General features: G+C 36.8%; 1 protein-coding gene across 1 annotated transcript; it reads right to left on the bottom strand.

The window, feature by feature from the left end:
• Positions 1-12156: 12156 nt before the first annotated feature.
• LOC108363608 (uncharacterized) lies at positions 12157-12812 on the bottom strand. Its single transcript, XM_017617006.1, has 2 exons — positions 12414-12812; positions 12157-12359 (listed from the first exon to the last, which is right to left on the bottom strand). The coding sequence occupies exons 1-2, from the start codon at positions 12673-12675 to the stop codon at positions 12157-12159; spliced, it is 465 nt and encodes a 154-aa protein (XP_017472495.1). The 5' UTR covers positions 12676-12812.
• Between the last annotated feature and the right edge of the window lie 602 nt (positions 12813-13414).

Below are 13414 nucleotides of genomic sequence, written 5' to 3' on the forward strand. Positions count from 1 at the left end.
AAGGTGACCATATCGCGTATGCCACCTCATAGAATCTGCACATGATTTCTGTGCAATAAACAAATTGTTGCCAGTCACTTAGTACAAAAATAAACTATCGATTTTTCGCGCTTCAAGTATAATGTCACCCTTTGCATATGTTATGCTTGCATATTTACTTGAGAAATTAACTCTCAGATTGTTCTGGACAGCTCTTCCAACAGAAATAAAATTGCATTGAATTCCAGGCACATAAAGAACTCGTTTGAGGGTCACGTCAAAGTCGTTAGTTTTTATCTCCACATTGCCCATACCTTCTGCACGAATTGTGTTTTCTCCTGCAAGTGTGATCACCTCATCGAATTTTTGGAAAGTTAGAAACAAATCTCTTTTACAGCATAAATGAGAGGATGCCCCACTATCAATGCACCATGTATTGCAATCCAACATGTTCGAAGTCGATTATGTGAATACAAAGAACGACGTCTGTTTATTTTCTCTTTTCGAGTCTCTTTCCTTGCACTGTGCTGCATAATGACCTCTACGACCGCAGTTATAACATTTAAAAGTTTTTTTTCTATTACCTTCGTACCTATTGCAGTGATTGTTCTTTTTCACATTACTTTGTCGTTTTCCGTTGTCCGTTATACGTGACATGAAAACCTCTTATTTGTTATCAGAAATTGAGTTTTCGTTTCGACCGATCTTTCTGCGTTCGCCTTCTTCAGCTAATTTAATTTTTAATGAACTTAGTATGGGCAAGTCGTCTCTACTTTCTACCGCAACAACGAGATTTTCATATGATTTGGGCAAGCTAGAGAGCAGCATTATTACATATAATTCCTCCTGAAGACCCACTCCTATCTCCGACAATTTGTCCACGATCGACGAGAAGTTGACTATGTGTTGCTGTATACACTCATTGTCCCCCATCCTCAATGCCAATAGTTGCTTAAAAAGAGTAACTTCACGAACCGGTCCTCTCGGTCGATGAATTTCACGTAATGCAGTCCAAGCGTTACTTGCTGATGATGCGTCTCAGAATTATTGACGCCAGGGCCTTTTCGTCCCTTGTGTTCCAAGTACTTACTTCCTTCTCATTTGTATCGGAAAGGATTGGTTTTGCTTCTTCACCTGACAGAACACTCCACAAGTCTTGATGGACCAGGACACTCTTTATCTGCAAGCTCCAGGAATCATAGTTGGAGTGATACTATACAACGAAGACCTCATCTTCTTTATGTTTAATCAAATATATACTTGGTTTAGCAGGTGTCAAACGAGCTGGTACCATAACACGTGTGGTTAATAATCTCCTAGTTGGCCGACCAATAAATGACACGCATCTATTTGGTTCAAAGAATTTAATCCAAGTGAAGTATTCAAGATGTACGAGATACCAAAAAAAGTACTTAATATATGAAGCATTAATATAAATGTATATGTAACAGAGTAAGAAATTCAACATGGTAAGTAAATATGTGGGTTGCCAGAGTGTGTGCACTTCAGTTTTTTCCAACAGTAACTATGACTAAACCATGTGTTGAAAGAAAGCTTATCTGTATTAGCAGAGCTTAATGACATCCTTTTATGAACCATACGTTAAGTTGAATGGAATTTGTAGAAATATGCTTCAAAAAAATATTTATTAGTATTTACCAAACCCTTCAACTAAATTAACGATTTGGTACAACCTAGATGAATAGTAGAAGCTTTAATATATTTGATTGATTGATTGATTGTTTATTGAAATCATTTGTACAACAAAAGACAAAAACAGTCTTTTAAAAGTACGTCTACTGCAAATAAATACGTATCAAACATAACTGAAAAATATAATGAACATTATGTAAATTTAATACTATAACTAAGCCTAAGTTTTTAAGTATCTATTACCATTATTAATTAATAAATGCTGAAGGCACATACAAATACTTATAATATGAGAAGATAGTAGGGATAAGAAACGAGTAGAATAAAGGCATAGAGGGAAAAAGAAGACATGTCACCTTAATTCAATGTCCTGCTATAGCTCACGGAAATAACGGAGAATTACTGATTTGTAGCTGCCTCTGTTTAGTTGCACTTTCAACGACACAGGTAGTTCGTTCCAAAGTCGCACAGCATTGACGAAAAACAGTCTGGATGAGGTCAGTGAGGTATGTTTAGGGACAATAAGGCTGTTATGTCGGCGTGACACTGGTCGTATGAGCTTGTCACAAAGATATTTAGGGGAGTTCCACTCGAGCAACTTGTACACAAACATACAATTTCTTGCAGCAAGGTAATTGAAAATACTACAACCCAGGATCGCATTTTTCCAAGGAGTGATGTGATCATACTTTCTAATCCCGTAGACATAGCGTGTAACATTATTAAATGCTACCTCAATTTTATGCGATGACACCGAGTCTAGCTTGCTATATACGAGCTCGGAGTAAGTTATCAGTGGAACTATGAGCTGTATGGCCAAATTCCGTTATATTTCTGTTGGAGTAAATGACGCAGACATTTTCAAACTGTGTAAGGTAGCATAAACACTACTTACAACTTTGTTAATATGATCGGAAGCACTTAACTTAGAGTTAACTACAAATCCTAAATTTTTAACTTTGTCAGTAAACTCCAAAGCACTGGTTCCAATACACAGCTTAGGAATATCTTCGACATTAACAGCATTACTACTTATTGGCAAAACATATGATTTAGAGGCATTTAGAAGCAAACAGTTATCACGGGCCCACGCAGAAACAGCAGACAAGTCATAGTTTATTTTAAAACATAAATCTTCTATCAGACCAATACGGCTTGACAAGTACAATTGGATATCGTCGGCGTATGCATGCACATTCACATAACGACACACAGAAAACACGTCATTAACAAAAAGACTAAACAACAGAGGGCCTAGGATAGATCCTTGTGGAACACCAGAGGTAACAGCCCTACACTGAGAATAAGCGTTCTCTCCCTTTACTCTTTGAGTTCTTCCTTTTAGATAAGTTCACAGCACTATCAGCAAAGCCATAAAGTCGTCTCAGTTTTTGACACAGAAGGTCATGATTTACCATGTCAAAGGCCTTGGAGAAATCTAAAAGGCACAGAAGGGTTAAGTTTCCTTGGTCAAGTTGTACTCTAATATCATCAAGTACTTTTAGCATAGCTGTGCAGCAACTGTGTTGGGGTCTAAAGCCCGACTGCCAGGGTTATAGTAATTCATTTTCCTGAACAAAAGCAGAAATCTGTGACGCCATCAAGGACTCGCAGACCTTAGAGAAGGCAGGCAATATACTTATTGGTCTGTAATCGCAAGGATCTATTGCAATTGTTTTTTAGCTACAGGTAGAATAATCGCTCTTTTCCACGCAGAAGGAAACGAAGCACTTGTGAAACAAAAGTTTATGATGTGGGTAAGAGTGCTAATAATATATGGCAAGGTAATTTTTATGAATTTTAACGAGATTCCATCTTCTCCTATGGCGTTAGACTTAATTTTCATAATCGCTCTCAGCACATCTATTTCACTTACTCCTTCAAACTGGAACTCTTTTTCGGGACAAGATTGATTACGAGTAGCATCCGTAAACAGAGGGAGGTCAAAAGCATTACTGGCATTACCAAAGAAATCGTTTATTATATCGGGATCAATAATACAGTTTGATTTCACTTTCCCATGCACATTAAGTTTTTTAATGTTGCGCCATAGATCTTTGGATGGAAGCAATGGATTTAATTTAGTGCTAAAGTACAAACGCTTCGCCTTTCTGATGATATCAGTAGCTTCATTCCGGGCTACTTTGTATTGGCACCAATTGAAGTCGGTATTATTTCTTCTCCATTTAACATGCAGTTTGTTACGCTTTCTTATTGCAGAGCGGACCTCCTTAGTATACCACGGGCAAGATGAGTTAACAGCACGAACAATACGTAGAGGAACATGAAGATCAAACAACGAAATCAAACTGCAGTTTACATCAACTGTCTGAAGACATCTCACATCATTCCAACACACATTAGACAAATCATAAAACAAAGCACTGGTATTTAAAGAGTTTAGATCACGATACATAAAAGATACATTAACAGTTGGACGACAAAAAGCCAAATCTACTGAACAGAAAATTAAATCATGATCGGAGATAAATGTTATTTGATCAAATTTCAAAATATGGACCAAGTTGGAGGTGATAAAAAGGTCTAGCAGACTAGGGTTAGAATTAATGGCATACCTCGTCGGCATAGTATTATTAACTATCTCAAGACCTGCAGCAGAGGCATGGTCGAGAAGTTTCGCTGTGTATGAGTCATCCAGCAACAGGTTTACATTAAAGTCCCCACAAATAATATACCGCTCTTAGTCAATAACTAATAAACTAAGTTTAAAAAAAAACGAATCCACGGATAGCTCCTATGAGGGTTATATACACAGGACACAAGTAGTTTAGATAAACCATCCGATACTTCAGCAACGACAAACTCTGTGCCCAAGTTTTCCGATTTTGTCAACACACGAATCCTCAGGTTAGCTCTACAGTATATCGCGATACCTCCGCCTCTCTTATGCTTTCGATCATGCCGCACTATATTGAAGTTAGTGATGCCATAAAAGAAGTCCGTTATGTCAGGATTGAACCACGTCTCTGTCACACAGATAACATCAACAGATGAATCACCAAACACGTCCCTAACGTAATCTAACTTATCTGGTGTCAGGCTCCGAGCATTAAAATGGACTATGTTAAAACCTCTGTATCGGTTGCACAAAATATTAATTAGTAATTTATGGTTTTCCTTAACGCTGGGGACAGATTTTTTAATATGGTACGAAACCATCATAAGACTTTAAAAACGGGACAGCTGCAAGTAAGTATTGGAAATACGGGTGAGGGTGAGGGCAATAGCAACGCATTAGAAATTTGGTGACAGACAAGCAAGAACTACAGATACATACGTTGAGAGGGAAAGTAAGCTGAGAGGGATTCAACAAAGGCAGTAGAGAATTAAAACTTAGAACTAAAAAAGAAGGAAGCATTAGGCAATAGTTAAAAATACACAAATATATAAATAAATAAATCATATTTTAAGTAACTAATTAGAATTTATTTCTTAGCGCTGAGAAGAGCATCAACGTCTCTTTTGTTGAACACGACTTTTGCCTCTTCCGGTGGTTTCAGCCTAATATAAATTTTCCCCCGAATAGAGAAAGCAGACGACAGAAGCTTTTTTCCTCTTGCACTCAGTAGCATACACCATAACCTCCCGCGCAGATCTCGTTAATCTCTCATGTACATAGACCTGTCCATAGCCTGGCAGTCCGAGGTCCGAGAGTATTAATGACCTCTTATTTTTTTTGCAAAACCCAGCAATCGATTTGAAGAGGTGACTGCGGTCAAATGCAGTGGCAAGCTTTACCACAACAGGTGTATTGTTGTTTTTGCGCTGGCCAGTTTTACCCGAACGTATGCGGAAAACATCACGTAAAATTGGGAGTGGGTGTTCAACAGCAGTGCAGAGTTTTCCAAAAACTTCCCTTAGGTTTTCACTACTTTCTGGGGGGATACCATTAATTATAATATCCGTAGCCACTGCATTATTTTGCAACTCGCTTAGTTCACTACGAACAGCGAGCAACTCATTGCGGAGAGAGACTATATCGGCACAAGAGTTCTCAACCGCCGACACCGTACTGTCAGTTGCCACTATTGATAACTTCATATTCGAGATTTCAGCAGCAAGGTCGCTTATCCTCTGCATTACTCTCTCCTCTGACTCTCTCACTATAACAGAGAGCTCTGTGATAATTGCATCTCTTTGCATACCCATATTTGCTTCGAGTTTTTCAATCATCGACAACGACGGTGTATTCTGTGTTTGTAAAGGTGTGTGCTGGTTCCTCGTGAGATCTTTTTTTACTGAGCGAGTTTCAAGTGGCATTATGGATTTACACTTTTCAATTTCTAACGGATTTTTACTTTAAGATTTGAATTCGATATTTAGCTTTTTATTACTTAGGGGAAGGACGTGATGCTATGAAGCGCTAGAGATTCTACTAGTACAACATAGAATTTACCGCGCTAGCTTTAAGTTTAACTGTAACGTGTGGACTCCTTATTATATGGTATGTGTTAATGTAGCGTGAGGACTCCTTCTTATGTAGTATGTAGGCAACCCTTCTTCGTGCACAGCTGATGTACTATTTTGACAGCCCTTTGTTTATTTATCAAATTGCACACAGTTTCTTCTAACCAAAGTTCTAGTTTTTAGTGATTTTTAAGCTGTCCAGTTTTTTTTTATATTTATAAAATGGCCATCAAAGTGCTGCCAATAGTGTCAGAAAGCATACGTACAAGCCCAGTGAACTTCCGGAAGTGTCCAACGCTGATCCCGCTTCCCTGGTTCAACGATCGGTGATTCCGACTTGCAAAGTCAGTTGTTAAAAAGTACCAAAATTTAAAAGACTAGACAGGCATATGAATATGGGTAATTTGCAAACAAAGTGTTCATGACAGGTTTTTTATATAGTTTTTATAAGATTGATAATCTTATCCTCTAAAATCGTTTACTGACGCGAATACGAAACTGCTTTCATGCTCTTCAAAAATTAATTTTGTTGTTAATTTTGCATTTTTGTAAAATATTTTCCAGAATGTAACATTTGCATATCACTTTTAAACTCATTATCAGATAAGCCAATGTTGGAGATTTTTTGCGCCTTCTTCAAGACATTAACGTGACGTTTTTCTTGGGAGGCAGGTTTTTTGTTTAATCTTTCTTCAGCAACCACTTCCCATATATGCCATTTGAACACTTTTGGAGAAACAAGCGATTTAAATAATAAATCCTTCTCCACCTAAAAGTGACCTTCTGGAAATATTTCACTTTTTTTTGTTCTAAAAGTCTAATTTCACGAAAATATAAAATCAAGGAAATCATTGAAACCCCTGAAGCAACAAATAGGCATTGGTTATTATCTTATTTTTAGTGTTTTTTGTATAAAAAACTGGGTGACTTTCCGGAAATATTAAGCCTTACTCGTTAACATTAAATACCTTTTTTTTTTGGTTCGGCCAGTGTGTACTGCACCAAAAATCTGGAAAAATTTCGTCCGTGGACTTGGATGCGTAGCGTTATATGTACTTGTACATATGCATAGTTTAAAAAGGCCATGAAAACCCTAAATTTCCATTACAATCAATAATTCAAGTTAATCAACTAAACCATACAAGTATGTTTATTAAGTGCGAGTAACACAAAGAAACAGTTGCTTATATTATAGCAACAACATTTTGATGATTTTAAAAAGTCTTTCATTTTTAATAAACACCACGCACATACCTGTATAAAGTAGGAAAAAGATGACCGCATTTTTATCCACAAGTCGTATTTCTACATAATTTGTCGTAATGCTGTATTTTGACAAAATTCTATCAAAAATGTCGATGTAGTACCAATGTACTTTTGGGATCCAAAATGTATCAAAAGAGTACAATTGTACCATCAATTTCATCACTGTTTCACATACGAAGAGCGCCAGTTGAGAAATGCACACCAGTGTTGCCAGCATGACCTTGGGCATGAGAAAACGTCTCCCTCGGTCTGAAAAAACGTCATTTCCTACCCAAAAACGTCTTTTTCAAATGTACAAAAAATTGTACTTATTAAACTTTTATTGTATACAAAGGTACATATCGTCGATGTTTTTGCAAAACCGCCCATCGACCAATTGCAAAACCGCCTATCTTACGGCACTCAAATTTTACAGGAGAGCAAAAAAAAACCGCTTTTCTTTGAAGGCATTGCCTTGATAGGCGATATATTCTGTAGCTATTATTTTACAAATCTCTTGTTTTAATAACGATTTTACGATTTTTAAGCATAAATCTCGATACCTGGAGTTCAAGGTTACCAAATATCATTTTTGTAACAATGACGATTTAGGCGGTTTTGCAACTGGTCGATGGGCGGTTTTGCAAAAACAACGACGATATGTACGTAAGGTATATTAAAATGTCATTTCGACAGAGCGCATTTAAAATTCATTGTAAACTGGTTTGAGATCATTAAAATAAAAATCATTTTATACATACACTTGTGATCAGCTGATTAAGTCGTCAACATTTTGATCGATTATGGCTGTTTCTCTTTTGTTTATTTAATGTTTATTATTTTTCAATAAAAGCCAAGCTCATTATATAACTAACAGAATATAAATCCATATTTCAAACTGTTGGAAGTAAATACGTGTGGCAACACTTCCCATCACTATTTCGTTATCCTCATCTCTGCTTCGTTCTATTCAGTCTATTTCAATAAAGCAAACCAAGAGGTTATGGGGCCAGCGCTTTGCTGTATGTCGGCATCAGAGTTGCCAGATGTGAGGATTTTGCCCTATTTTGGGGATTTATGAAACCAATTGGGGATAGATTTTTTCGTTTGGGGATGCGGGGATTTTTGTTTAGTTTAAAACTTTGATATTGAAATTAAAATATATATTTTTCTAGCTGCCCATAAAAATTTCTCGAACAAAAATTTTATTAGTACATACTTTTTGCGCGATATGTTTGTAAGGATTTCCTAACGCCGTCAAAGCCTTATTCGGCGCAAATGTCTGCTTTGATTGGCTTTCACTGAACAAACAATTTTCGCAACAACCTCCACGAAAGAAATTCTAAAAAATAAATGGTACTCTTTAGCTATTTGAGAAAGAAATTCTAAGAAATAAATGGTACTCTTTAGCTATTTGAGAATTGTACTTTATTACACTAAAAAAGTTTGATTGCTTTCTGATTTTAACCTTTTATTTATGCTGTTTCTGTTATAGATTGAATTATATATTAAAAGAAAATTAGCTAAAATAAATAAATAAACATGTGTTGTAAAAACATATAGCTTTGAATTTTGGTGCTAAATCTCTGACCATAGTTGTACGTATAACCAAATGACCCCATGAATATATGTACGTATGTACGTATGTACATATACATATATAAATTTGCGAAAATGTGTAGAGAATAGTATTCAAAACTGTAATAAAATGAAAACTGTGTTAAAATGAAAACTGGATTAAAATGAACTAACACAAATGTGAATACATGCTTTTTCTTTTCTTACTAAAGGGGATTTAAATGGGGATTTAAAAGAAAAATGGGGATTTTTTGGGGACAACTGCGGCCCGATATGGGGATGTGGTACAAAAATATTCTGGCAACACTGGTCGGCATTCGTAATTGGGAAATAGACTTGCGTGGACGCTTTGCTGTGTGTCAGCATTCAATTTTAACTTGTGAAATAGACTTGCGCGAACGCGTTGCTGTGTGTCAGTGTAGCGAAATACTGTACGTCGGTATTTAAAATACATAAACACAAATAATTTGAAATAGTTCAAAAAACAATTAAACTGTACGTCGGTGCACGAAAGCTGAAATAAAATGAGTGCGTTTTTCCAAATCGAGAAATTGGATGATTCCAATTACGCGTCGTGGTCGGTCCAGATGAAAGGTGTCCTGGTACACTCCGATCTGTGGGGAGTGGTGTGTGGCCGTGAGGTCAAATTGGACACAATGACAAGAGCGGAAAAAGCGGCGTTTGATACCAAAAATAAAAAAGCATTGGCTTCAATTTTACTATGTGTAAAGCCGTCACAAATAAACCATGTGAAGCATTTAGCATGCGCAAAGGTTGCGTGGAATAAGTTCGGCGAAATACACCAGCCAAAAGGGCCTGCGCGAAAAATTATGTTATTTAAAAAACTATTGCAACTTAGTATGTCTGAGGGGACTCTTGTTACAAATCATTTAAATGAATTTTGTGCAATTCGGGAGGGTCTCGCAGCAATAGAAGTAGAAATTCCAGAGGAAATGCTTGTGATAATTTTATTATCAAGTTTGCCGCCGCAATATGAGAATTTTGTTGTTGCAATGGAAACACGGGACGCATTGCCATCATTTAATGTGTTGAAAGTAAAGTTGCTGGAAGAAGGTGCTAGGCCAGGTGCAAGTGTAGGAAAGTACGAAAAAAGTACAGAAGTGCTTATGCAAGCTAAGACATGCGCGTCTGGTAATTTCCAGAACAAAAACAGTGCAAGCGTTGCAAACGGTTTAAGGAGCAACAACAACAAGAATAGTAAGAACAGTAAAAATTTCAAGTGTTTCAATTGCGGTCGGCGTGGACATTTCACAGCGGCGTGTAGACAGCCGAAAAAGAGTGAGTGTAAGCAAGAAAGGAATAGTATTGAGCGGTCTTGTTTTATGATGAATACAAAAACTTCTAAAAGGAATGTGTTGACGACGCACACATGGTGTGTTGATAGCGGCGCAACTTCGCATTTGTGCTGCGACCGCAGTTTGTTTAGAAACTACACGAACGCAAGTGGAAAAATATGGTTAGCAGGAGGCCAATGTATTGACCCAGTAGGCCGTGGCGACGTCGATGTCGGCGGTACAGTGGTTACATTGAAAAATGTGTTGTATGTACCGGCTTTGCAGGGTAACTTTGTGTCTGTGAGCAAAGCAATAGAGAACGGGCATACAGTGACATTTGAGCGTGATTGTGTCGAAATCAAAAACAATCAAAATTGTGTGCTATTGAAAGCGTTCAATGATAACGGACTTTTCATGTATAAGAGTGACCAGAACAAGTGTTTTAGTACAATGTTACTAAAGGATGCAGAGATTGATGAATTTAACCGTAGATCGAGCTTAAAAAATAATTCATAAATGAAGCCATGTATAATTTTTGATACATACTACAGTTCATAGGAAAAACTGATTGATTACAAAATTTTACTTTACATACAGTTTTAATATGTTTATTTTTATTAATACATTATGTGCCAGTATTTTTTAAGAGTTTACATGTTTAGGTGTTATTTATGCAATCTATGCAAACATTTTTGGCATGTTTGTCATTACAGCACGGCTTTTTACATGAAAAACAGAATGACGAAGTCCACTTATTATTGTTTTCTCCAGAAGGAAAGCATTTTTGACACCTTGCGCGGTTTTTTTTCGGAGACTTATCAGTTTTTTGTTTTTTTGATGGGCCAGCATCATTATCATTAGCAACGGGGATATTCTTACTTGAGAGTTTCGAAAGCAGCACCAGAGATAGTTCATTTCTTGGGCCTTGTTTACGTTTTTCCATATAAGGCTTTGCCAACGAAATTGCCAACTCATGCAGGAAACATTTACGTTTTGTGTGCTTTTGAGTTTGCTTCCAATTGGGGTCGATTTCGTTGTATAAAATAAAAGAATTCAAAGCGGAAATATCAATAATGTTGGAAAATACCGCCATAGTCCAAGGATTATTTTTACGTTTACAACTGTAGCAACTTAGCATTTTGTCAACCGTGTCCACGCCTCCCTTCGTTGAGTTATAAAAAGAGATTATTTCGGGCAACTTTTTAGAGTCATCCCCAATATTAGGTGCGTGATGCATTGTACTCATGACAAGTGTACACTTGTTTTTATGACTGATGTACGAAACGAGACTGGTATCAGGAGTAAAGGCAAAAGTTGATTCATATCGTGGAATTTTTTTGCAATTCAGTAGCTTTGGGGGAATAGATCTTTTATTTTTGCGCATAGTTCCAACCATTGTCATATTCTTTTGTAATAGTTTTTGGCCAAGGCTGTGAGATGAAAAAAAAATTGTCCATGGTGACGTTATGCCCTTTTAGTCCATCAACTAAATCAAGAACAACCCGTTCTCCTTGATTCCTCTCAGGATTTCCTGTCACACCTTTTCCCAAGTAGGGCTGTATTTTCCATACATAGCATGTGCGTGAATCAACAAGTAGCCAAAATTTTAAACCATATCTCTCTGGCTTCGATGGAATGTACTGGCGAAATTTACAACGACCATGAAATCCCAATAATTGCTCATCCACAGTAACAGAATCAGTAGGATTGTAGAATGTGGGAAGCCGTTCAGACCATTTTCCCCAAAGGTTTCTAATTGGTGCGAATTTGTCATCATTTCTTTGGCCTCGTCGGGTGAGCACATCATCAAAACGAATGACTTTGTGGATATATAAAAATGTTTTCTCAGACATAATTGACCGAAATATTGGCCGTCCACAATATTCATCAAACAAATCATGCAAAGTTTCATTTTTGGATCTGATAAACATATAGTAGTTATAAGTTTATATTTTTTTAAACTTTTCTGTTGTTAAACTTACTTATATACACCGGCCAGCAATAATACAGCCAAGTAGGCATGAAATAAATCCTCGTAAATTTCGATATGGTTAGACCCATGTATATACTTTCCGTAGTTGTTTGAGTTATCAATTACAATTTTTGATAGTGACGGCGGAAAAAGTAGTAGGAATGAATCCCGAATATTGTTCACCCGGCTGGATGCAAATCTTGTTACACCTAAAGCCCAGTAATCTTAATTCTATGACACTTCAATAAACAATTACTACTAACCTGGGCGTAAATTTATGATATTTTCTCTCCCCAATCGACCAGTGGCGTAAGGCTCGCTACGCCAAGTAGTACCATCTTTTGCTATATACATTGGATCAGCTTCTGAAGTACTGCCAATAATGTCCTCCGGTTCAGGTAAGCAGCTTTCAGACGAACTGCTTTCAATTTCAGTTTCAGGATCGGAAACATCTTCATCCTCTTCAGTCTCATCCAGTACTTCATTCACTAGTTCCTCAAAGGTCAAAAACCGTGGACGCGACATTACTTTGAATACGCACAATTATGTGACAAAATAAATGAATCTTCAAAAAAGCACCCCAAGAAATAAAAACACACCACAAATATCAAAAATCGCGTAGCGAATGACGTGCACCGCAGCAAAAAAACGTTTGAATTGCCATATGTATCAAAAATGATACTATGTACTCGAATTATGAAGTTTTTGAATTTCTCATGACCTACTTGCAAAATTTTTTTGAAAATATGTTTAAAAATAACAGCAATAACAAAATAAACAAAGTCGCGAAGAATGCAGCACTTAATTTTTTTTTTAAAGAAGTTATGATAAGATATAACAAAATGTATCATTTTTGATACAAAGCTCGATTAACGGTTAAGTGGCACAATCGTTACGGACACGTGAATTTTAATTGTTTAACAGACATGGCAAGTAACCAATCAGTGTTTGGGTTGAAGCTCGGCAAGGTACCGAATGAAATTGTGTGTAAGACATGTGCAAAGACTAAAATAAATGTTAAACCTTTTGTTCAAGCGTCAGAAAAGAGTTGCTCTCTGTTGTGCATAGTGACGTTTGTGGACCAATAAATTGCACATCAATCGGTGGCTCGCGTTATTTTGCCACTTTTATTGACGATAGGTCGCGATATATGTGTGTGTACTTTTTAAAAACTAAAGATGCTGTTTTTGAGGCATTTAAAGAGTACAAAGCAATGGCAGAAAAGCAAACCGGGTGTAAAATTAAAAACCTGAGAAGCGATAAC

This window comes from Rhagoletis zephyria, unplaced genomic scaffold (genome assembly GCF_001687245.7).
Source record: "Rhagoletis zephyria isolate East Lansing unplaced genomic scaffold, Rhagoletis_zephyria_1.1 Rzeph_scaffold_01315, whole genome shotgun sequence".
Taxonomy (NCBI): domain Eukaryota; kingdom Metazoa; phylum Arthropoda; class Insecta; order Diptera; family Tephritidae; genus Rhagoletis; species Rhagoletis zephyria.

Bases quoted from the DNA above. Each gene is read 5' to 3' on its own strand.
- LOC108363608 (XM_017617006.1), bottom strand. From the start codon at position 12,675: ATGTCGCGTCCACGGTTTTTGACCTTTGAGGAACTAGTGAATGAAGTA. The intron at 12,360-12,413 runs GTTAGTAGTAAT...ACTGGGCTTTAG, and splicing joins TATCATAAATTTACGCCCAG to GTGTAACAAGATTTGCATCC.